Source organism: Typopeltis vanoorti, chromosome 25 (genome assembly GCF_054136105.1).
Source record: "Typopeltis vanoorti isolate ZY-2024b chromosome 25, IOZ_Tvanoo_1.0, whole genome shotgun sequence".
In the NCBI taxonomy this organism is placed as follows: domain Eukaryota; kingdom Metazoa; phylum Arthropoda; class Arachnida; order Uropygi; family Thelyphonidae; genus Typopeltis; species Typopeltis vanoorti.
Genome location: NC_143573.1, coordinates 20,670,832 through 20,696,106, shown reverse-complemented (window position 1 = coordinate 20,696,106; position 25,275 = coordinate 20,670,832). Strand labels below are relative to the sequence as shown.

Genomic DNA, 25,275 nt, shown 5'->3' with positions numbered 1-25,275 from the left:
ATGTAAAGATAAGGATGTTATTTCGCTTCTTTACAAGACTTTGATAAGACTTCACTTGGAGACTGTTGTGCAGAGGTCTGGTCTGATCTGCTGGCTTCTGTCGTGATTCTGATACATTGGGGAGAGAGTACAAAGGAGAGTGTTAAAAATGATATCAGGATTGTGGAATACTGTTGTTGCTATCTTATGAATAGAGATTGAGAATTTGTGGACTGCAGACACTAGCAAACAAGAAAAAGAGAGGTGATATGATTGAGGCATACAAACTTATGAAAGGGTCATAAGGAATTCAGTTGATAGAATTTTTCATTTTATAGAGGGTAGGGAAAGGACAAGAGGACATACTTGAAAGCTTAGAATGAATGCCACTAAGAAGGGGGGAGGGCTAATCACAGAGTCGTGCATGTAGTATGTGGCTTCCCTCAATGAGTCATTGACCTTCTGGATGTGTCTCTCATTAATAATAGTATTTCATCATTTCTGGTTGAATATCCTCTACTCAAGATGTACTTTTTTCACATACTTCTGATAGCTTTTTCTGCTTCAAGTATTGATATGTTCACCTATTTGCATTCTTTTTGAATATGTTCTGCTACTGTTCTGTCACTGCTTCTTTCAGAATAATTACTTCGGACATCCAGGATATCTTTACCTTCAGATTTCATGTCACCTCCATCATCATCAATTCTTTTTGCAGTACTCTTTCATCCATTTCTGAGCTTTTTCGTAGCCTCCAGAACATTTTGCCACACTTCTGATATTTATTTTCTCTGTTCTTACCGAGATCCTCCCATTATTTTTGTTTAGATACTTTTACACATAGCTTAGATTCTTACATTTTTCTTTGTATTCTTTTATGGCATTTGCCAACTTATGTGCTTTTTGCTTTTGCAGGACTGACTTCTACATGGGGCATGTGTTTGTGGTGGAGAAAATCTCCATGTGATGGTACTAGCCCTTTTCATTCTTCTAGTTCTTTGACTTTGTTGTTGCTATAATATTCTTCACTCCATTCTTATGTCTTTTACTATCCCGTCTTCCAGACCTTATCACTAGAATTCAGTGTCCTATCTCCATGTTTGCTATGCAGTGTGATCCATATACAGTCACAAGGAGGAATCCTGATAGTCTTGCTCTACTTTGATCTCTGCTTCTGTAGGGTAGGTGATCTTGGATGACATAGCCATGATCAGTCAGCTTGTGAATTTGCTGCAAAATTCAATGGCGTTGCAGTACGTCTCCTATACACCAGTATAAATGTACCATTGTTTCTTATCCCTTGACTACAGATGAAAAAGCTCCTGAAACAGTTAAGAAACTATGTTTTGGTGATATAGTTGTGGAAACAGCATGTATGCAACATTGATACACCTAAACCTCTGTAAACATCTGTAAAAGCAAGTATCTCAACTTAGGGATGCACAGCCTAATCTGCTAAAATGCTTTAAATGTCAGAAATACTGGCTTGCTCGAATTGCCTGTCATGACTCCACCACCTGTGCCTGATGTGATAGTAAACTACATGATAATAAATCCTGCTTTGCGAAAAAAATCTAAGGGTGTTAACTGTCAGGAGGAGAGATCATCCAGCCTACTCCCTGGCATATCATAAGTTGAAGGACAAAAAAGAAATACAAAATGTAAAAACAGAGCAAAATATCATATCAGGATGCAAACAAAAATATAGCCACCACCACAACACCTGTCCCGAAATTCTCTTATGCTGAGAAGATGACAGTTATATAGGTGAAATTATCATTTCACCTATATAAACATTTTATAAAATAATGAGAGGAACATTAGTCATCCATTCTTCTCTAAATCAATAGATAAATATACGCCTGACAAAGGTAAACCCTCAACATATCAGAAATCGAACAATGTACAAATCCAGAAACACTCTCTTTTGTTTGTGTCTGCAGGAAATTCATTTAAAACACTGTGAGAACCCTCACCTTAATGCATTTGACTGTTGTTTATATGGACAGAGCAGAAAATAGTCCTGCTTGTAGTTGTTGCAGTAGCTATCCTATTAGGCAGTCATATTCCTTTCCAACATGTCCAGCTTAATAATGCTCTGGAAGCAGTAGTGATTCATATATCCTTGGGATTTCTTATTACAGTATGTTCCATTTATTTAAACATGAGTTCTGAGTGAAATGAGATCGAACTTGGTAATCTTGTTTATAAAATTTCAAGGGTCCCCGGTACAAATCCGTCTTCACTGCCAGCGTGCATTATGATTATGAGACCACTTTCCACTCGGTTCTTTCAGTCCTGTTGTTAAGCCCAACGAAAATGCTTGACGAGCACTTTTTACTGTCAGGTTCTGGGGAACTTTAGTGCAGGTGTGACTGGCATTCACCCAGATTTCGTCTGTAAAATAAATTTTTCATCCCTCGCGACAATATTTCCTGATAGAACGCAAATACCGGTGATGCCATAAAATTTATATCTTCCCTCTCAAGTAATGCTGACGATTGCTTTCTTGTGGCATAAACAAAACCAAGGTCCTTTAACAACCAGTAAGTTGTTGTTAATGAAATGTGAGGGAGATCATCATTTACAGCAGCCATTACCTTATATATCGTAGCAATTTTTCTTTCGGAAGAAATTGTGCACTTTCTGATGAATTGCTGACAGCAAAATGTCGGCGTATTTCACCGAGCGTGTGTGTAGTCCTAGCTCTAGGCCTCTTCTTCCCCGGTGTACGTAGTTGTCCCGTTGTGGTCAGTTCCTTCTTTATGCATATACTGCTGTCTTGCTTACACCTGTCAGTTCTGCTGTTTGTTTCATGATGTTGCCCACTGTTTCATCAGGATTTATCGTAAATCAGTGTAAACATTTAGTGTGATGTGCTTTTCAGAGGATTGCATTTAGGATACGTTACTAAATTAGGACTATCACAAGTGAGAATACAAGTGCCAACACCATCCATCGTCGCCATGTTTAGAGTGAAGTTGGTGGTTGTCGGAGACCACATGATAGATAATTGCATTTTCCAAAAATAAGTTCCCTGTAACAGTTTAATGGTATGAAACATATAATTCTTGGAAGTAGTAAAATAATTATATACAAAGTACCACACGATGTGCTAACATAAAACATTTAAGGAACTATTTTATGCAGCTTAAGCCGATAGCGGCTGAAGACAACTGATGTTAGAAAGGCTCATAGCCAGAAACTTACAAGCCATACCAATTTATAGGACTAAGGGTTATAACTCTGCGATGTGGGAAGCAAGGGAAAACTATCCTAGAAAAAGCAGCATGGAAACTAGAAACAATCAGAATGAGATTGGCAATGGAGTCTCCATGAGAGGAATCATGCCCAGCAGGGAAAGAAATCATGCTTCTCAGGTCGTAAACCAGCGAAACCCTGATACAGACAGAAAGAAGGAAAAAAGTTATACAAACATGAGAACATGGAATGGGAAAACCCTATTAGAAATGGAAAAACTTAAAAACATCAAAAAGGAAATGAAGAGGCTTTATATAGACATACTGAGAATATCTGAAACAAGATGACAAGATCAAGGTGATTTCTGGAGCGATGACTACAGGATAATATTCTCAGGAAGAGAGAGAGGAAAAGCAGGGGTAGCAGTAATACTCAAGAAACACTTAGGCAAAAAAGTAACCACAACGATCAAACACGGTGACAGAATCGTTGCAATTAGCATCCAATCTGAACCAGTAAACCTGAACATTATAATGGTCTATATGCCTACCACTGGACACAAAGATGTAGAAATAGCTGAAATGTATGAGCAAACTGAAGATATATGAAACATATTCAAACAAACAGACAACACAATAATAATGGAGATTGGAACGCAATTGTAGGAGAAGGAAAGGAGGATAATACTGTAGGAAAATTTGGCTTTGGACAGAGAAACAATAGACGACAACATCTGGTAGATTTCTGCAAACAGAAGGCATTAATAATCACAAACACAGTATTCCAAACACACAAAAGAAGATGCACCTGGAAGGCACCCCGAGACACAAATAGATACCAAATTGATTATATAATGGTTAAAGCAAGATTTAAAAACCAAGAGTCAAATTTAGTAAAGCCTTCCCAGGAGCAAATATTGATAGTGACCACAACCTTGTATTAATGAAAACACAATTATAATTCAAAAAACCACCAAAAAAAAAACACACAAAAATCAACTTATTGAAACTAAAAAATGAAAACATCAAAACAGGAAACTACCAAAAAACTAACACAAGAAAATGCAATGGAAAATGCAAAATACTAGAAACACTAGAAAGAGAAAATACAACAAAATACTAGAAAGAGAAAAGCAAAATATAAGAAAAGCATGAATAACTGAAGAAATATTAGATTTAATGGAGGAAAGGAGAATATAGAAGAATACAGAAAAAGTAGAACACAAAGAAAAATACAAGAAATTAAAAAATCTGATAACAAGAAAATGTAAGCAAACAAAAGAAGAATACCTATGAATAATGTAAGAAGACAGAAGAACTGTTTAATAAAGGAAATCTAGAAACATCTTATAACAAAAAATCAGCAACAAACTGAAAAAGGCCACACATAATAATGCCTTAATAGATGAGAATGGTAAACTAATTATTTATTCTGAAGAAATATTACAAGAATGGAAAAAATATCTTGAACACTTGTAGCGAGGAGATGAACAGGAAGAAAATGACACAGAAGCTGAAGACAATAGTGGACCTTCAATAATAAAAGAAGAGTTTGAAAAAACACTTAGAAACTTAAGCCAAAAGTCCAGGAATTGATAACATCCCAAGTGAATCTCTTCAAAATCTGGATGAGGAAACAAAAAATGATATATTTGAGCTAATAGCTAAAATATATGAAAATGAAGATCTCCCAGAAGTCTTCACAAAATCCCTGATAATGGGAGTAATATGATAATACCAATCCCCAAGAAAGCAAATGCTCTCCAATGTAACCAACACAAAACAATAGCCCTAATTACATGCATTAGCAAAATCCTATTAAAAATAATACAAAATCGAATATATATAAGAGGAAAACTAATATGGATTCAGGAAAGGAAAAGGAACAAGAGAATCATTACTAAGCCTGAGAATGATAATTGAAAAAAGAATGGAGCTAAACCAAAAAACATATATATGCTTCATGGATTTAGAAAAACCATTTGACATAGTTAATTGAAGATGATGTGGAATATTATGAAGAAAATTCACATTGACTATAATGATAGAAGAGTAATCAAACAGATATATGCAAGACAAATGGGATACATAAGAACAAATAAGAAAGAAACCATACATATTAGATGTGGAGTAAGACAAGGGTGCATATTACCACCCTTGCTCTTCAACATATATATTGAAAAGGCCATCAGAGACGTTAAAGAAAAAACAAGCAGTGGCATAAAGATTGGTGGAGAAGAAATATTTTGTTTCAGATTTGCAGATGATATTGCATTCATAGCAAAAAGCAGAAGACTAAAAAAATTAATCAAAACAATAAATGAAATACCATAGTAAAAAACCAAGAATAGGCATAGCAAAAAAACCAATTTAATAAAATGGAAAAGGTATTAAAAGGAAACTTAGCCTACAACTAAGGAAAAAACTTCTAAATGGGGTATAGCACTTTATGGCAGCGAAACATGGACAATGGGAACAGGAGATATTAGAAGACTGGAGGCATTTGAAATGTGGTGTTGGAGATGAATGCAAAAGATAAAATGGACAGACAAAAAATGTAACTAAGAAGTGCTTAAGGAAGTAAATGAACTCAGAACACTAATAAAGACAATAACAGGAAGAGACAGATGGATTGGACATATCTTACGATATGAAATTCTGACAAGAAGAATATTAGAAGGCAAAATCAAAGGAAAGAGAGAAATACCAAGGAAAAGATACTTTGATCAAATAAAACAAAGCACTGGACTTATTTATTTATTTATGCTTATGGCTACATGAAACTGGTAAGTGAAGAGTTCAATCACAATTTCCAGCAACAAACGATGATGAAAATCTTAACATATAAGTTCATTACATAAAAGGCAAAACCAGCTTTCTAAGTCTTTCCCTTTTTTTTTTTTTTTTTAAATAAAGCAAAAGTAAATTGTCATAATCAAGCCAGGGGCAATTATCGTCCTACTGTAACAAGTATGACAAGACTGCATGTTCTCACAACATAAATGTAGCTGTATCCTAGGTTTAATTAGAGAGCAGTTGTGTCTTGTGTGAGAAAACTTGATCCATTAGAGAGGGTCCATTTCACATTACATCATCTTCTAACATGAAGAGTTCTGTTGATACCATGACAAGGACTATGAGAGTGACTACGAGAATAACGTCTTTGTGGTGAGACGGGACTGTGATCTTCTGTTTCCTCCATAACCACTGCCACAACTACAGGTCAAGGTCCAGGCTGGAAAGCCAATTTAAGACCTCATCCATCACTTTGTGGATGTCCTGTAGGCCACCACCATGAAATTGGCACCTTGGGCATTTACAATATGAGTAATCGTCTGAGTCACAGGAGAACAATCACAATAAGGGTGATCTGACAGCCCCCATTTATGTACAAGGTAGCCACATCTGCCCTGACTAGTTCTGATCCTGTTTATTGATGACCAAATCTTCCTAGGAAGATCAAAACCAGGCTGCAGAGCACAGGGATCTTCTACTAGGAAGCCGTTTGTTGGTAGATTGTTGGACCAGTGTTCTCTCTGTATGTCAGATATTGATGGCAGCACAGCTGAAGAGAATTCGTCCATGGACCAGAGAGGCTTTCTAGATTTGAGGCATAGACTAGGTGGGTTTATGAGAGTCTGATGTACAGGCAGGAGTGGGTTGTTCACTGCTTTATTAAATTCCTTAATCGAGGCTTGTCTTCTCCATATGTGTTGTGGAGCAATGTTAGATAGAACAGGCAGCCAGGAGAGAGGGGTGCTTCTCACTGTCCCGCTAATCGTACGCATGGTAGAGTTTAGCTGGGTGTCTATAATGTTAGTGTGTGTACTTCTTTCCCAGAGGGGCACAATATTCTGCTGCAGAGAATGTGAGGGCTAGTGCAGGTGACCTTAGGACTTCTGCATCACAACCCCAGGTTGTTCCAGCAAGCCTTGAAATGATATTATTTCTTGTTTTAATTTTATTGGAGAGGTTGATGATGCGCCTTTTATAGGTTAGGCTTCTATCCAGGCTCACCCCAAGGTATTTTGAGTGAGGCTCGTGTTCTACCATTTTTCCACAGAAAGAAAGGTTGAGTTGTTAATTCGCCTCTCCATTGTACAGGTGGAATACTGAGGACACTGTTTTCGTTGGATTTGGCTTCAAGTACCACTGCTTAAAGTACTCTTCCAGGGTGTTCAGGTCTGTATTCAAAGTTGATTCTAGGTTGGTAAAGGAGGTGGATTGATGTAAGATCGCTAGGTCATCGTCATACATATACTTGCTTGATCTGGTATGAGGTAAATTATACACGTAGATGTTAAAAAATATAGGGGATAACACAGAGCCTCGAGGAAGACCGTTGTGAAGGAATCTGGTCCTGCTCTTTTTTCCTCCAATATGGACCCGGATCTTTCTGTTGGAGAGAATAGAATCAAAAAGTTGTAAAGTTTTTTTACACTTTATAATATTTCCTAGTTTTAGGAGGAGGCTCCTAATCCAGACAGTGTCATAAGCAGATTAGGTCAATGAAAGTGGCTCCAGATTTAAGTTTCTTCTGGAAGCTTGCTTCAATTTGAGTTGTCAGGGCCAGGAACTGGTCACAGCAACTTCTTCCTGTTCAGTTGGGAGTGCTCTTTTGATGAGTGGTGAAATTCTTTTAAGGAGAATTCTTTCAAAGAGTTTAAAGGTAGTGCAAAGCAAGGAAATAGGTCGCAGGTTTTTCACATCATTTGGATCTTTCCCTGGTTTGGGCACGGCAATTATTTTGGCTTCCCGCCACAGCTTTGGTAGTTTACCAGTCATGATGATTTCTGAGAAAAGGGCAGCCAGCCATGTTTGGCCATGTTGACCAAGATGTTTTAGAAACTCAGGGAGTATACCATCCACTCCTGCAGCTTTGCCATTCTTGGTAAGTTTTAAGGCTATTTGTACCTCTTCCCAAGATACTGGGTGTACGAGTTCAGGAAACTCGGGTTCCATCCTCAGGATTTATCTGGTGAAAGCTAGTACAGCAATTTTCCTGGTAGAGCTGGGATGAATCTTGGAGGTTTTCAATAAATGGTTAGCCATTTGATCAGGAGTTATCTCTGTTGTTTTGTGTGTTGTTGGCTCTGCTCTGCCTAATTTTCTCAGAAGTGACCAGCTTCTCCAACTAGACGTAACGAAATTGAGTTCATTGATGGTTGAGATCCATCTTTCCTTTCTGTTTTTATCCAGGGTTGATATGAGCTCCTTAGCAATAGTTGGATCTTCAGATTCCTCATATTTGGCTAGCCAAATATGAGCACTGGACTAAAAACATGCTATGAAATAAAGAGGAAAGCAAACAGAAGAGAAGAATGGAAGGAAATGCTGCTGAGCTACCAGTTGTAAGACTGATTCAGTAGAAGAAGATTATAGTACAAGTGGTAAGAAAAGCCAGAAATGTAGCTTATTCTGCTACTTTCAAGATATTACCTGAAAAAGAGAATAGTAACGAGAGCAGTGGATAAGGATAAGGCACACACTCATTATTTTGGATTTTTCAAAACCATTTGACAGATTTCCACATAACAGGTTGGTATTTAAGCTGCAACATATCCAAGCCCATATGTTGCAACTTGAATACCAACTTCTTATGTGGCAATCTCTCAAATGTCTTTGAAAAATCCAAAATAATGAGTGTGTGTGCCTTATCCTCATCCACAGCTCTTGTTGCTCTATTGTAAAAGTAACCAGTTTACGAAAACAAGAGCACCCTTTAATGAATCCATGAATCCTTGCATAAATAATATTGCCTAAATCTATATACAAATTCTTACAGATTTTTCCAAAATATTGACAACCACAGAAGAAATAGAAACTGGTTTAATACCTCCAATCCACCCTCCCCCCCCCCCCTCTCTCTTATGCAATAGCACATTTCTTACCCTCCTTCCACTCTCTGTGAACTTATCCTGTTGCAAGACTTTTATTAAATAGTCAAGTTAAATAGCATGGTCAGTTCCTTAGCATTCCATTTCCTTTTTGTCATGTGCCCTTTCCTCCTTGGAATTGGTGTTTACCATAGTTGAAGTCTGTTACTTATTACTTAGTGATCGCTTAGCCTTTGCTCATTGAGCCAATTTGTCAATGTATATCATCCATATCTCCTTATGCCCCCCCTCCCACACACACACAGTTTATAACAACAACTAACTGTATATTTTTGTCTAGTTGACTTTTACCTCACACCAAATAGCATCAAATGTGTTACCTCCCTCTGTATAATCTTACTGAGCCACATTTGCTAGGTGCAGATTGCACTTCTATCATTAATAGAACCCCTCCTTCTGTCCTGTCCTGTCCTTCCTGTAACAATATCTGCCATTTATCAACCAAATCTCACTAATACCTATAATTTTGGCCAATTTAAGATGATCAATAGCAATAACTGTTCACTTATGTTCCTGATACTTCTTGCATTAGTATTCATACATCACAATAACCACAGGAGCAAACCCTTGAATCTTTTAAAGAATGCCTCATTTAGATTTGAGACTTAAAAGAAATTGCATTCAACATTCTATGATCTTTCCTGAGAGCCTATGTATATGCTCACCTGCATTCCTTTTTAATAGCCCTGGTTTCCTTGGTTTTTACATGTCCATTCTCTTGCCAAACATAACTTTTCCCAATTCATAATCCACCTGGCATTAAATCCTGCATGCATCCATCAAAGTCACTGTAAACATCTAAAAACTGAATACATTCCTCCTACACCATCTATGTATTCACTCATTTACATTCTCCATTCACTCCCATCATGCCTTAGCAAAAGATTTATAGTTTACTCCCATACTTTACTTTTTTGATTCTTTACGTTACTCTTTCATATCTTCACACATTCCATATTTTTGCAATTTAAATGATTTGTTACAGCCAAAATTATTAACTCCTTTACCTTTCCTTTTTGAAAGCTGACATTGTTAATAATATCTTTACTCTTCACACCAGGATTTCATCTTACACTCATCAAACATGCTTCTGGGATGGATCACCAAACTGTATTGTCTCCTCACTGTTTTTTGCTCATTAATGCTTTTCTTACTTTTTTGTGTGAAGGACTCTGTATAAACATTGTTTCACTCAAAGCCATCATGCTATTCTCCTCATTTTTCATCATCTCTTTCATTTTAATTTTCTTCTAATTCACATCACATTCTCTTATTTCTGTATTCCTCTTGTTATTGTCTCTACACATATTTTTGCACTTTTTTTACAAACATTCACTACACTGCTGTCTCCCTAATAATATGCATATCACCAGTTCTCATGTAACACCTCTGACATACTCTTTTGCCCTTTTCACTTATTATTCATAGATGACTCACTTTTAATAATGAATACATTTTGTGCTCATTTATAGACTCATAGTATCCTTTTTATGCTCTGAAATTTAAATGTTGGCTATCCTGTAAGAATTATAATTTCTGAACATAAAAGCACGTATAAAAGATTGCACCTCCAGGGCACTTTATAAATAACAGGAAAGAGTAGTGGTGGTAGTAGGAATTGATTTTATTTTATGCAGCGAATTTTTTGTGTGTTCTAATGGTATTCTTCAGATTATATATATATATATATTGTTTGTTTTTAGGATTTTTTGCTACCTTTTCAGAAGTTCCACAGACATATGGAATGATTATATATTTTTAGTATTATAGGCCTCCATGGGGTCAGAAGACGCATTGCAGCAGGCCAAACTCCTGCAAACCACAACACACATTCATACTTTGTCTTGAAATATTATATTATTATTAAGAGAGACCTCCAGGGAGTTGGGAATCATCAAGGGAGGCCACATACTACATGCACCAGCTATCATACTTATTTTTGAATTCATTCACACTGCTTTCACTTACAACATTCAATGGCAATCGATTCCAATCACACACCACCCTATGAGAGAAAAATCTAGCCCTTGCTGCCTTCTTACCGGCATTCATTCTCAGCATTCCAAGAATGCCCGCTTGTACTTTCTCCACCTTCCATAAATTGAAAAATTCTATTAACTGAAATCCTGTAAAACCCTTTCACAAGTAAACAGCCTGGCCAAACGAACAGCCAGTTCAGCTGAATACTCTTTTAGCATACGTGCTGCTAATAATCCATCAGTACCTGTTGCTAAATTCTTATTCAGTTTGTGCAACAGCTGTAATACCCTCGTCCTCATACATCTGAGTTTCTTCATCCAGTGAAGAGTAGCAGTGAGCATTAAGCTCACTGCTACCTCTATGCCAGATTGATAGCTTTTAACAAAATGGGCACTCATTAGGTGAACATCTTCTGCATACAGAAGAGAATTATTCTTTCATATTCATTCTTTCTTTTACTTGTAGAATATCAATAGAATTCTTGATACTTTAGCACACAGAGCCAGTTTCTTTTCATACTCAGACTTTGCTTTCCTTTCAACATTTGTGACTGTTCTAGCCAGCTGCTTATAATATTCATAATGGACCTCATCCTTATGCACATGGTATTCCTTCCAATCCTCTTCTTATGAATCTCTTGCTTAATAAGATTACACATCTATTTGACTCCCACCCTATTTATTCTTCGAACTCTTGGGACATATTCTGGTATTGCATCATTTAAGTATTGTTTAAATGCTTCCCATGTACTGTCGATATTCTTCGCATCCAGCAACTGAGCCCATTCCACTGAACTCAGGATACTCCTCAATTGGTCACAATATAACGTTTTCTGAATGGAACATTCATAAGCTTAGTCACTTCTCAAGTGAGTACCGCATGATTACTGTCACCAACCATAGGCAGAATAGTTATATCTTTAACTGAAACACCCTCTGACACTATAATCAAATCTAACACTCTTTGACCTCAAGTTCCTACTATCTCATGCTGCTTGAGGAAGTTGCCCTGCAATAGATCAATATATACATTTTCCTTTTTTTTCATGAGATTTTACTGCTACCCAGTCAATATTTAGATAATTAAAGTCTCGTACCCGCTGTAAAATAATATGGGATTTATTATCCCCTTAACTTAATTTATATCGCTGAAAAAATAGCCTCTTGGCTCTTTATTGTAGTAATAATAATATATGAGTACACCGGTCTGGCAATTCGTTAGTAAGGGTATATACAGGGTGTTCGGGATAAATTTGACAGTTTCGTAAGGAAAAAGAAAATCTTCTTTGTATCTATTAAATTTAATGAATTGACAAAAAAACATTACAGGCAGAGTTAATTACAATACTATCAACAAGATTTACTCAAAATAACCACCATTAGCATCGATCACAGCTTCAATTCTGCTTCGGAACCTCGAACAAGCTGATGCTACAGTCTCCCTGGGAAGGGCCGCAAAAACTGTTTTAATTTTATCCATTAACTGGGCTTTTGTATTACTGGAAGTGCGATTGGTGTCTTTTTCAACTGCGCCCCATACAAAATAATCCATGGGGTTAAGGTCTGGGGAGTTTGGAGGCCAAACATTTGGACTGGTGAAGTCGTAGAAATTTTCAGACAACCATTTTTGACTTTTCCCAGAGGTGTGGCAAGGGGCCAAATCCTGCTGCCATACATACGGCCTACCATTGGCTACCCTTGTTATCCAGGGCTTGACTACAGTTAGCAACTCCACGAACAAAGCCCGAATTCCAATGCCAGGGTTCTTCAACACCTGTTCCTGCAGATTTGCGAGGAATTCTGCTGTACGAACGCAATCAGATCGTCTGCTAGGGATCTTTCTTCTTGCTACATCCTCGTAGTCACCATTGCAAGTCTCTAGTTCATGCCTGATTGTTTTTACTGTATTCAGGGAGCATTGGGCAGCAGTCGTAATATCCTTATTTTGATGGTGGGCACGAATCATGATACAAGTTATTCTCTTCCATGATTCAGGTGGGTTCCAGCTATCCATCCTTTCTGACATCTTGTATATGAATGAAGAAGGGTCCAAACTTTTAAATGAAGAGAAGTGTGTGTTAATACATGTAACTTACGGAAAAATATAATTAATTATAAATATGTCAAATTTATCCCGAACACCCTGTATATATGTAAGTTTGGTTCACTTAAACCTTGGTATTTCAGGTCTACCTACTCACTGATGAGACCTCAATAAAGGTCGAAACCGGTCTGGGTAGTGACCTCTCCTCATAATGTAAAACAGTAATACATCTCCTAGGAGTTGCGTTTTACATTATGAGAAAATATTAAGGATAATGACGGAGCTTGCTCCACCTTTGACATGAGTTGCCATAGTGTTGTACTACCCAAGTGATGACTTACGCTTAGACTCGCCTATAGTTCTTCGGCATGAAACTCTTAGATTTCAATCTCTGAGTTTCGTACCCGGCTGTAAAATAATACGGGATTTATTATCCCCTTAACTTAATTAAAGTCTCCCATGATGATTTCTTCATCACTGTGAACCAATCCACCAGGTCTGTAACAATACCCCACTATATAATTGATCTTGTTAGATTCCATCTCACATCAGATGGCTTCAAACTCACTGCCACCTGGAATACTGTTAGTAGTAGTACTATAATCATAGGTCTGAACTCTATCTGGATTCAAGTCACACCCCCCTTCCCTATCCTCTCTATCTTTCCTAAAAATAGTGTACCCTTTACACTCGATACCAATTAGTATGTCTGATTCTGATAACCAGGTCTCGCTAATGCCTAGAAGGTGAGGTCCCAACATATTGACTAAGATTCATCACCCATTCTAGTAACATCTTCACTCATTTGCCACTTGCTGTGCAAAAAATCCTTTGTTTCCTGTTTGATTCATACATTTTCCTGGGATCATCTCTCATTCTCACACCTTATGTTACTCAATGCCATATCTCTCATTTACGTGCCCGATAGTCTTCTCTGACTAACTTTTATGTCTCGGTCATGTTACCTGTTCTCATATCTTACCCTACATGTGAGCCATCTGTTCTAGGTGGAGGGAGAAATCTCAGCGATGGTACTGTGCTTTTTCATTCTTATTCATTTTCTTTACTTTTCTTCCTCTATTCTTTGCTATAGTTCTCCTGAGTCCTTTTTATTATCCTATGTTCCAGACCACCATCTATGAGATATAATGCCTTGCTGCCATGTTTCCCATGCATTGTGTACCCATAGACATCCAGAAAGGGGAAATTCTTGTAATCTCACACTACTTTGGCAAGATGGGTGGTCTTGGATGCCCCAGCCAGGATCAGCTAGCCTAGTGCACTTGTCTGCAAGAGTCAAGGGTGTTTCAATGGGTCTCCTTCCCCCATAGTCTGGGAAACAGGTGTGGTGCCCATATAGCATCTGGAGTAGCCCTAGCATTCCATTCCTGAGTGGGCTTACTGGAGAGTATGCATGCATGCATGTGTGGGTCCGTGGTGGGTAGAGATCACTAGCACTGAATCAAGCTCTTCCTGAAATTTAATAATTTTTCATCAACTTGTTTATTAGGGCCCCTCAACAATCCCTGACCAGGTTCAGAATCCATAATTCTATCTATGGATCCTGAAATCAACCACTGCAAACCACAGTAAGGAAAAAAAAAAACATCGGAAGCTGGAAAAAATACACCATGGTTTTTAAACATACCCTCAACAGATGAATGTCAAATTGGAAAAATGTCACCCTTCTTCATTTGGAAGCGTTGGCAGGATTTTCAAAATCTGTAATGAAACTGTATTTAGGAGATCTCCTTGAAGCAGCACCAGTAGCACAATCAGAAAAATTATTTCATTCAACATCTACCAGGAGAATGCCGATTACGGTTATCCCCCACAAAACCTTAAACTTTTCTAGAGACATAATATCAGATGGGGCATCCTTGATATCCCATCTGTGCATGTGCTGCATTTGTATACATTTTTATGTATATCCATTTATGTCATATTTAATATTCTCTTCAGTAAACTTCCTTCTCTCTCTCTTACCTTCAAATTTATACCATCTATCCACATACTTAAGTGCACTCTTCCAACACATCTTGCTCTTCATAATCATTGGCTTTCTCAACCCTGCTGTTGTATCTTGGCAACATGTCCAAATGCCATGCTACCTCATTCACACTTCCTTATTAATCATTTGTTCTAATCATTTCTTCTGCACATTCTCTCCTCTCTTTTCCACAGTCTCATGACCCTCTTTTGTTTTCCACCCCCATACACTTCTTCAGCACTGGCCTGTCTTAACATTATTTCACTATATGAAGTTTACATACACCATGCTGCTTTCTGACCTTATACTACCCACATTCATCTTGATGTTCTCTTTTACCAGCATTTTCCTTATTATGCTTTCAACATCTAGACCCCTCTCCCAGTCATCTATCTCAGTGTGCTATTTGAATCTTTCTCAGTGGCTCCAATTTACTTCTAATATCCTCAGTCATTTTCACATCAATGCTGTTACCATTCTTCTCTCTTTTTACTGTTTTGCTTTCTTTGACTTTCTTCTCTTTGTTTACCAGTTTCCATTTCTACAGGGTGGATCTCTCCTATAATTCTATGTATATTCTTTCATTCTCCTCTCTTTCTCTCCCTCTGAGTTGTTTACAATACATACATACATACCTGTATTCGATTACTTACTTCACAAGAGCACTCCCATTCTTTTGCAACTTTTTTCCTGTTTACATGTTGCTACTCCACATTTTACTACTTTCACTCAGTTGTTTGTTTGTATACAACAATTCATCCACCTTTATTAAAAATGCATTCTGTGCATTTTCCTGATCCAATCACACTATTCAATGACCTGCTATTCATGTAATCCAAGGAATACCTTCAACATGCTTTGTACTTCACAAGGTGAATGAAGCCAAAGTTCACATCTGATGAAAACCCTTGAAAGATGAAATTATTCAAGGGAACCAGTAGTAAACAAGTTAGCAGCTGCTAACTTGTTTACCACCGGTTCCCTTGAATAATTTATTTATAAAGTGACTAAAATAAAAACGTACTCCAATAGTTCTTTCACACACACACACACACTAAATCCCTCAAATATTTCACCAAAAATATTATATGAATGAGCACTATCAATACACATTTACCCTGTTCAAATTCTTGAAGAGAAGCAAAGAGAAAGGCTTTAGTGTGTGTTGATCTGCTTGAGATTTTATCCATTGGTTAAGAAGGTATTAGTTATTCTCTATAGTGAGAGCATTATCATCAGAGCAAATCAGATTTTACCTGTTACCTAAAAGGAGAGCTAGTGGTAATGTGGATGATGGCCATATGTACCTGTGGGGAAAGGGAGGAGTTTCATGTCGACATGGAAAACCAGGGAGCTGTTTTATTTAATTTTTTTTTTAAGCAAATTGTATTCTGTAATAGTTGAGAGTTCCTTATCCTATAACTGTGCACCTAATGCTAAGGTTCCACAAGGCTCTGTCCTCTCTACTACTCTCTTCTTTCTGTATATCAGTGACCTACTTCAGGCAACTATAAACCCAATACACAGCTTTGCTGATGAGTACACTATACTCCTCCTTCACATTCAAGAAACCATGTGCTACCACAAATCACCACACTCTCCAAAACAGCAACCTCTACTATCCTTTCAATGTTAGCAAAAAGTTTTGCCTTGTGTGTGGGGGGGGTATGTATTTTTACTTACTGCCTCACACTCTGGTTTAAACTCATAAATTCAGAATAAAAAGAAAACAGTAACTATACTTCAACTCTAGCTTGTACACAGATTCATATTCCAGGAAATCTCACATGTAATCCAATAACCATGTACCCATTAAAAGATTGAGTCTTCAAACATCTCATAACCAAAATAAAAATATTTAATTTGCAAAAGAACACAAATATATATAATAAATTTAGTTTAATCCTTTATCCAAGTGTGAGCAAACAAAGTTTGCACCTGAAAGTATCTTCAGGACTGGGGTAAGGTGGTACAACACCAGGCAACTTGTTGCAAAGGTAGAGCAAGCTAACATCACTCCTATCTCAGTATCTCCCATAATGCAAAAGACATCTCCTTGCAGATATGTATAATGTTATGCATTAAGGGAAGGGCCACTACCCAGACTAGTTTAGACTTTTATTGAGGTCTCTTCAGTGGGAGCAAGGCCCAGACATGGAGATACTAGGCAGAAGCAATAGCAAGTTCAACTCTACCTATACGAGTTGCCAAACGGTGTGCCGCCTTTTTATTAAATTACTCTGGATTCAGAGAAAGATGTTGAAAGGTTATTTTTGACTTGGTTAGACTATAATAAATTTAGTTTAATCCTTTATCCAGGTGTGAGCAAACAAAGTTTGTGCCTGAAAGTATCTTCAGGACTGAGGTAAGGTAGTACAACAACAGGCAACTCGTTGCAAAGGTGGAGCAAGATAACATCACTCCTATCTCAGTATCTCCCATAATGCAAAACACGTCTCCTTGCGGATATGTATGTTATGCATTAAGGGGAGGGCCACACCACAAAGGTGGCACACCGTTTGGCAGCTCCTATAGGAGGAGATGACCTGCTAATGCTTCTGCCTGGTATCGACACTCGGGCCTGGCTCTGACTGAAGAGACCTCAATAAAGGGCGAAACTAGTCTGAGTAGTGGCCCTCCCCTTAATGCATAACATTAGACATATCTGCAAGGAGATGTGTTTTGCATTATGGGAGACACTGAGATAGGAGTGATGTTAGCTTGCTCCACCTTTGCAACGAGTTACCCGGTGTTGTACTACCTTACCTCAGTCCTGAAGATACTTTCAGGTGCAAACTTTGTTTGCTCACACCTCGATAAAGGATTAAACTAAATTTATTATAGTCTAACCAAGTGAAAAATAAACTTCCAACAAATATATATATACATCAAATCAACTATTAACTATCTTCAAATCAAACTCCAAACGTTAGAAGCACTTTAACCACACAAGCTTCCCTTCAGTTATATAAGCCAATAGTTATCCTATATGGTAAAAACTTGTGGAATTTCATTGTCTTTCTTACTTCTTAAAGAAGTTTATATTCCTTCTTGAATTCACACAGGAGGACTGACATGATTAAAACTAAGGCTGCTCTCTATATGAGAGCAACTATAACGAGTGGTGTAGCTAGAGCGTTTGCTGCCCCTCTCAATACATATCAAAAATACTACAAAAAGTCAAAATGACTTATAGGGAAATAAATGAAAACACTGTGTTTATTTTTGAAGTAAAACTTTAATTTCAACATTCAGAAATGTTATTTTTCTTGCTTTTCTATTAGCAAAATCATCGAATTCTGTTTCATAGTAATGTAGGCAATTCTTAATCAGTTTTATTTAGAAAATCTCCTCTCACAACTAGCAAAACTTACAGCAATTGTGAGGAAAATTCACTGTAGTATTACAATAGTTGGAACTGAGTTCTCGAGACTGTATTTTTAGCCCTCGACATTGCTTCATCGTGGAAAGTTTTGCATATCATGTTAAAAGTGTCTGATGTCGATTTTTGCAAACGCGCACAAAATTTAATCGCATAACGCTGTTCCAAGGACACTTCCATTTCAACGACTGGTCGTGGCTCTTAGGCGCGCCGAAACAAGCTTGCATTTAGTCACGTGACACTCTGGCACATCAGCTCGTATATGCCATCTATCAACCTCTTTTGTTAATACAGACAGCAATATTTCTTTATTCCACAGAAATTAATATTGTGATGAGTGGTTTCGGGACAGTAAAATTAGTCTTATTACTTATTGAACAGCCCTCGTATATGAAAGTATCTGAAGAAATAAATAAAATCATATGAACTGTTAGAAATCACTAATCAGACTGAGAATATTAAATAAGAGAAACTTTACAGTGCACATTTCTATGTGAACTAGAAATCAATAAAGTTTCTTTTCAGCTTTAACTGAAATAAATCCTATATGAATCAATGACTACTAAAAAAAAACTTCCCACTTATCTCTTTATACAAGCATTATTCTCGGCATTCCATTTCTAACTTTTCTTCTAATTTGTCTTCATATGTTGAAAGCACAGAAGTTCAATAGTTTTCCTCCTTCTGTGTATCTTTCCTACTCCCAACAGCTGAAAACTTAGTAATGTTCCATAATGTACTTTACAGTTTTGTGCATGCTTGGAAATATATTAGAACAACTTCTGTTCTAGTTCACTCTTGTGCGTTACCATTACTGCTTTCAGCTGGGCTTGAAAATGATATTGTATTTTAAGAAAGTTTAGTTAATTATCATTTTAAAATGAAACAAGTAGTGTTGAGAACATTCCTTCCTTTCACAATCTTTTCTGTACTGAAGTAAGCTCATTTAATCATCCATGCAACATGAATACATCATTAATTTTTGCTACTCTTATAATTGACAACATATTTCATAAACAATGTTTGTCTACATACAGAGAGCACAAACCTTTCAAAACTTGACAGCTCATACCAAATTATAATTATACATTAATATCTAATATCTAAGCAGGATGCCATACAAAAATAAACATTTAATCAACAGCTCCACAAGTACCATATTATTAACTTTTTAACTTAAATTCAATTCATTTATTTTTTTAATTTGTGGGATATCTGAAATTTAATACAGAAATCCTATACTTGTACATAAGATTAATTAGCTTTTTATTTATGTTAATACCTTGCTTACTGCTGTTACTTTGTTAATGGCACAGTATTACCTTTTCTGTCCTATAAATCTGACCAATCACTTGAATGAACAAGGATGGTCTGGAAAAGGACTTAGACAATTCATAATCTGTATTGGCTGAAACCATAAATAAATACGATGGTACGACATGATGGGCCATTGTCTACTTAAACAATGTTGTGCTGTTTTCATCAGGAAACTAGGACAAATGAAAAGCCAGTCGCTGAAATGACCTCAAACTTAGTGGAACTGAAAATATGCATTATCAGTAGAAGTATCAATTAAAAAGAAGTGGAGTGAGCAGATAAATTAATGAAAAACTGCTTTATATAATTGGGTGTTATGTTACCAAGAGAAAAAGCAGCTAAGAAACTTGATAAATAACTACATGATACAATATTTGGACAGCAGTAATCGAAAATAATGAGCGTAGTGGGAAATTGGACAGCGAATGAGTCTTATTTGTGACTGTGGTCCTGCCAAAGGTTTGAATAGAGAGAAAATTACATGAATATTTCAGGTCATTATGGAGGACAGCTGACCCAAGAAGAAAGTTAAAGTTGTTTCTTTTTTGGAAATATAAACAGCAACTTGTTTATATCTCCAGATTTGTTTCAACATCCTCCTTAAAACCTTATCGACAGTTCTGTCACTTAGAACAACTTAATAAATGACTTCTGCTGACTTATTAACAAAATAATAGGTAAAACATTTATACTTTAATGCTGTATTTTGTCTAGAGTGATTAGGGCATTTTGTAGAATAAAGATAAGGTTAAACAATTGAATAAGAACACAGAATTTCAAGCAATTATTTTAATATTTTTACTACATTCTCTGGTCACAGTCAAAGATTCTTTGTTGATTTAAATGAAGTATGACAATCTCTTAGACTTTTCACACCCATATTTGTTTAGGAGTGTTCTGTATAGAGCATAAGCAAATTCCCTAAAATAACCTTCATATAATGTGTAGAATATGGAGCTAATTCACTTTGTTCAAATTGATTCATAATTATGTCATTGTGAAAAATGTAAGAAGTAAGGTCTTGTAAATATGCCATATTTCATTAGCTTTCCATATAAGATAGGGTGTGTGTGTGTGTGGGGGGGGGTAATGTCACCTTTCTAACAGTCTAAATTCTAGGGCGAACTCTATATAGCTTCTTGTTTTATAAAATCTCATATGATTGACTAATCAGGGCAGAATTTCTTTTGTCAAAACCACTTATTTCATTGCAGATCATGCATTCGTAAAGGAAATACAACTTCATCACTTTTAATATTTTCTTAAAACATGGAGATTACTATTAGCCGCTTTGTTACTGCTTCTGGTGATAACAAAATTATGACACATCAACCATATGTCATAATTCTGGTATAGTATAGAGAAATGTATTCTTAGAATTGAAGTAATAGTGCCATTTTGTAGCACATTTTGCTGCATCAACTAGCTACTTTTATATAGATTAAACAGGTATATATTTGAAAGAACTGATTGATAAAAATTTTGTTTTATTACTTTTTCTTTAATATTTATAGGATGCATCAGATATGTTGAAAGACTTCCTTACTCGAGAACCTAACCAAGAAGCCTTCCTGATTAGCAAAGGACTCAAAGTATGATGTACAGGAATAATTAACTATAAACCATGAACTTTATATGACTGCACCATGAGAAGAAAGTTTTTAAGAAAAGTGTTACTTTACAAAATCAGGACATTAAATAACTGTTGATTTACGCACTTGAGTGAACTGTTTTGGAGGATCATTAGTTTCATTATTCACAAATTTCACTTTTCAGAGACTAAAATTAGTTTATGAAATTGCAGTGCAAAATAATTGGCATTTTCTTAGCTGCAGCTTATTTTCTTATTAATATGAGAAAAGCAGCCAGTGAAATATCTATAGTTATACTTTAATTCTAGCTATAATTTTTTTCGAATAAATTTTATTTAATCCTTAAATAGTTGCACAGAAGTGCAATTTTCCCATCATTTAGATTGGCTTAAAATAAAAATATAAAATTACATTCGTGTAATAAATTTATCATTTACTTTTTTATGGTAAATGATAAAATAAGATGCTGAACTAGTTAGCCAAGTGATTAGATTATCTGCTCTCCAACTGACAAACAGGCTGTAGGTTTGAATCATGCCATGGGCATTTGTGATTGTCTTTAGGTGAGAGATGAATTTCATTGTCCGGTATGAGAATACCGAACAATGAAATTATTTGCATTAATAAAATGAAATGAATTAATAAGAGAAAGAGGGGGAAAAATTCTTAGTCCACTCATGGTACTAATATAATATAGGTTTACAACCTTTCTGTTAATAGCAGTCACGAAAAAAAAGCTAATATTATAATATAATAGAGATTTTTAATCCATGAATATTAGCATAAGATGAGGTTATAACATAAATAAGATATCGCAGTGACCTAGTTTGAAAAAGACTGCTTAAATCATATTTTAACATATGCACAATGGTATTTAAAAATTACAAGTATGTTTATCTGATGAAATCAGTTCAGTGATTTGGTGTAATAAATGATTTTATTCATCGCCTTTGAGTAATATAAATCAGATGTGCTACACATGGTGATTTTTGATTCCGAAAGATAAGTTCTTTTTGAAAGTATTTAGCGATAATTAACTCATTCTTTTTGAATGAAAAAATGAAATTATTTGAATTAATAAAAATGAAATGAATTAATAAGAGAAAGAGGGAAAAAATGCTTAGTCCACTCATGGTACTAATATAATATAGGTTTACAACCTGATATATATATATATATATATATATATATATATATATATATGTGGCGATTAGTTTTTACTCGGTTGTTATACATTTCAAAAAATAGATTTAATGACTCCAAGACCGAGATAACATATAAAGATTTTAATGATAAATACTACTAGTTTCGGCATATAGCAGCCTTCTTCAGGTATTTATAAAGGAAAGGAATACTAATAAACATTGAATTATTTAAATAAACAAACTGGAAATTACAGGTATAAATTGCCTCACATAATCGATACATAAAAACGTTGTATTTTTCAAGTTGTTCCAACTGGCGTGCCATTGTTTGTTGCAATTGTGCGTGCAAGTTCACGTGAACGCCAATATTGTAATATATATATATATATATATATGATCCACACACAAAAGTTCACTAGATCTATAGCACAATAGTGCCATGTGTGAGCAAGAGGAATAAAAGAAAGGAGGTGTCTGTTCACATTTTGCTTGAAGAGTTGAAGGTTGTAATCTTTTGGGAAGGTAGAGAGGGGAGACCGTTCAAAAGGGCGTAAGTCGATGGGATGGAGGAGGCATTGAAGTTTCTCTGGTGAGTTTCAAGATGGACTGTAAAAGGGTGTTGTTAGCAGTGGCTTTTGTTTTCATGATTTTGGAGGAGAGTGGAGGAATAATAGTGGCTAATTCAGCAGAATTAGCCACTAGTCTGAGTAGAGAAATCTGATCGTGTTTAGATATTTTGGTATTACTGAAGGTAAGGGGGATGCGAGCTCTTTCTTGTGAGAGATCAAACAGACCTGAGTTTTGGTGGCATTGAAGTTTACAAGGTTATCCTTGTTCCACTGGGATATAGCCAGGAGATCTGTGTTTAGTTTGCTGGTCATGGTAGATCTTGAGGATTCTAATACTTGAGCACTACAAGGTTTGTCAAATGAAAAAGAGGAATGGAGTGTATGATCATCGGCAAAACTATGGATAGGATTGGAAGTCTGAGAGAGCAAGTCATTTATATACTTGAGGAAGAGAGTGGGTGAAAGAATAGAACCCTGGGGTATTCCTGCATTAGTGGGGAAATCTCAGAAGCGTCAACTATCTGCCATGACACGTAGTGGGCAACTAGTAAGAAAGTTGGCAATCCAGTAGCAGAGTGAGGATGGCAGTTTGTTAAGTAGGCCACTGTGCCAAAGTTTGTTCAAATGCCTTTGAAATGTCGAGGGCAACCATGGAAGTTTCTCCAAGGCTTGAGTCCAGCAGTGGATGATGAAAACAGGAAGAATAGCTGTAGATTGCAAGTGTCAGAATCCATACTGCTGGTCACTGATTAGTTGGTATGAATCTAGGTGCATCAAGAATTGGTTATTGATGATCTTCTCCATAATTTTAGAGAGAACAGAAGTGAGAGCAGTTGAACAGTAGTTTGTTGGTTAAATTCTATCACCTTTTTTTTTGGATGTGGACCTTCCAAGGATGCTCTCTTGTCCTTTCCCCACCCTCTAACTGACACAGAGGCGACTGCTGTGCACCTCTCGGTAGGATCGCTTATCACATATGCTACAGCTATCGGTGTAACCCATTGTAGATCCTTCCCAGGATGATGATCTCATTGCATTTGCAATGCCCTACAGTCTAAATATGGGATATAAATGGCCACAGTATTCCATAGGGAGCACACACTAGCATCACAGGAAGATCTGTGGAACACATGCTTGGCAACAATAACCTGTTCCTCCTAAATGCTGGATATAATAACACCTTTTTCCACATGCTTACCTGAGCACTCACTGCTATTGATCTAACAGTTTGCTTGTCATGCCTCTTCCTAATGTTACGAGGCACATCCAGTAAGGTCTGTTCAAAATTTACTGCCAAATAAGATATGGGAGAGGGATTGCGATGTGTGGTAGCATACATTGATCATTAGCTAGCTGTTGACCATTTTACTTTCATTGCATTATCTTTTATGCAAGGTTCATGGTGTGATATGATTTTTGTTGGGGAAAACAATAGTTCTGCAAAAATATACCAACAACTGTGTAAGGGTTAAGGTAAGTTCAAACCAGGACCATTGATAAAAAAAAAAAAAAAAAAAAAAAAAAATCTCCACTGTCATCTTGCTTGTAGATTTTCTAAAGTGAGAAAAACACAATTAATGATGATGCATACTGTGAAACACTGAAGAAACTCAGACAAGCAATTAAGAACAAAAGACAAGGAATGCTGTTGTCAGGGCTCATGCTTTTGCATGACAAAGTGCAAGTCCCACTACAGTTCAAACTGTCTACTAAATTCAAAAGTTTGGCCTGGAAACCTTTTGACAACCCTACACCTGCAGTCAGTGACTACCTCTTGTTCCTGCATATGAAGTAGTGGCTTCCATCTCAGCGCTTAGAAGATGAGAAACTGAAGAAGAGAATAACTCAGTGGTTGAATTTGCTGGCAGCACTTTTTTGTCACAGATATGAAAAAGCTGGTGCCATGATACCAAAAACGACTGGAAGTCAATGGTGATTATGTACAAAAATAAAGTATATATGTAGGCATTTTAGTGTATAATAAAACTTTTTTTCTTCTCTACCAGTTTTTTAAATTCTTAACTGGACCTTACTTTTGTAATGGAAACGAGAAGGAAATGCCCATGGAAGTAATAATTTTCCCATAGTATTCACTCTCTTGCATAGACAGTCATGTATCACAAAAGATAATGGATCAAGGTGAATAGAGTTTCTTCTCATCCCTAGGAGAATTTGATTTTG

The 25,275-nt window shown here is 36.4% G+C and overlaps 1 protein-coding gene across 1 annotated transcript in view; it reads left to right on the top strand.

Annotated features, from left to right (window-relative positions):
- Positions 1-21,510, top strand: part of LOC150092594 (thimet oligopeptidase-like) — a 329,903-nt gene extending 308,393 nt beyond the window's left edge. The window contains exon 16 of the mRNA XM_090414823.1: positions 21,303-21,510. Within this exon, the coding sequence (XP_090270949.1) occupies positions 21,303-21,386 (84 nt within the window). The 3' untranslated portion in view covers positions 21,387-21,510. The remainder of the gene's footprint in view (positions 1-21,302) is intronic.
- The last annotated feature ends 3,765 nt before the right edge of the window (positions 21,511-25,275 follow it).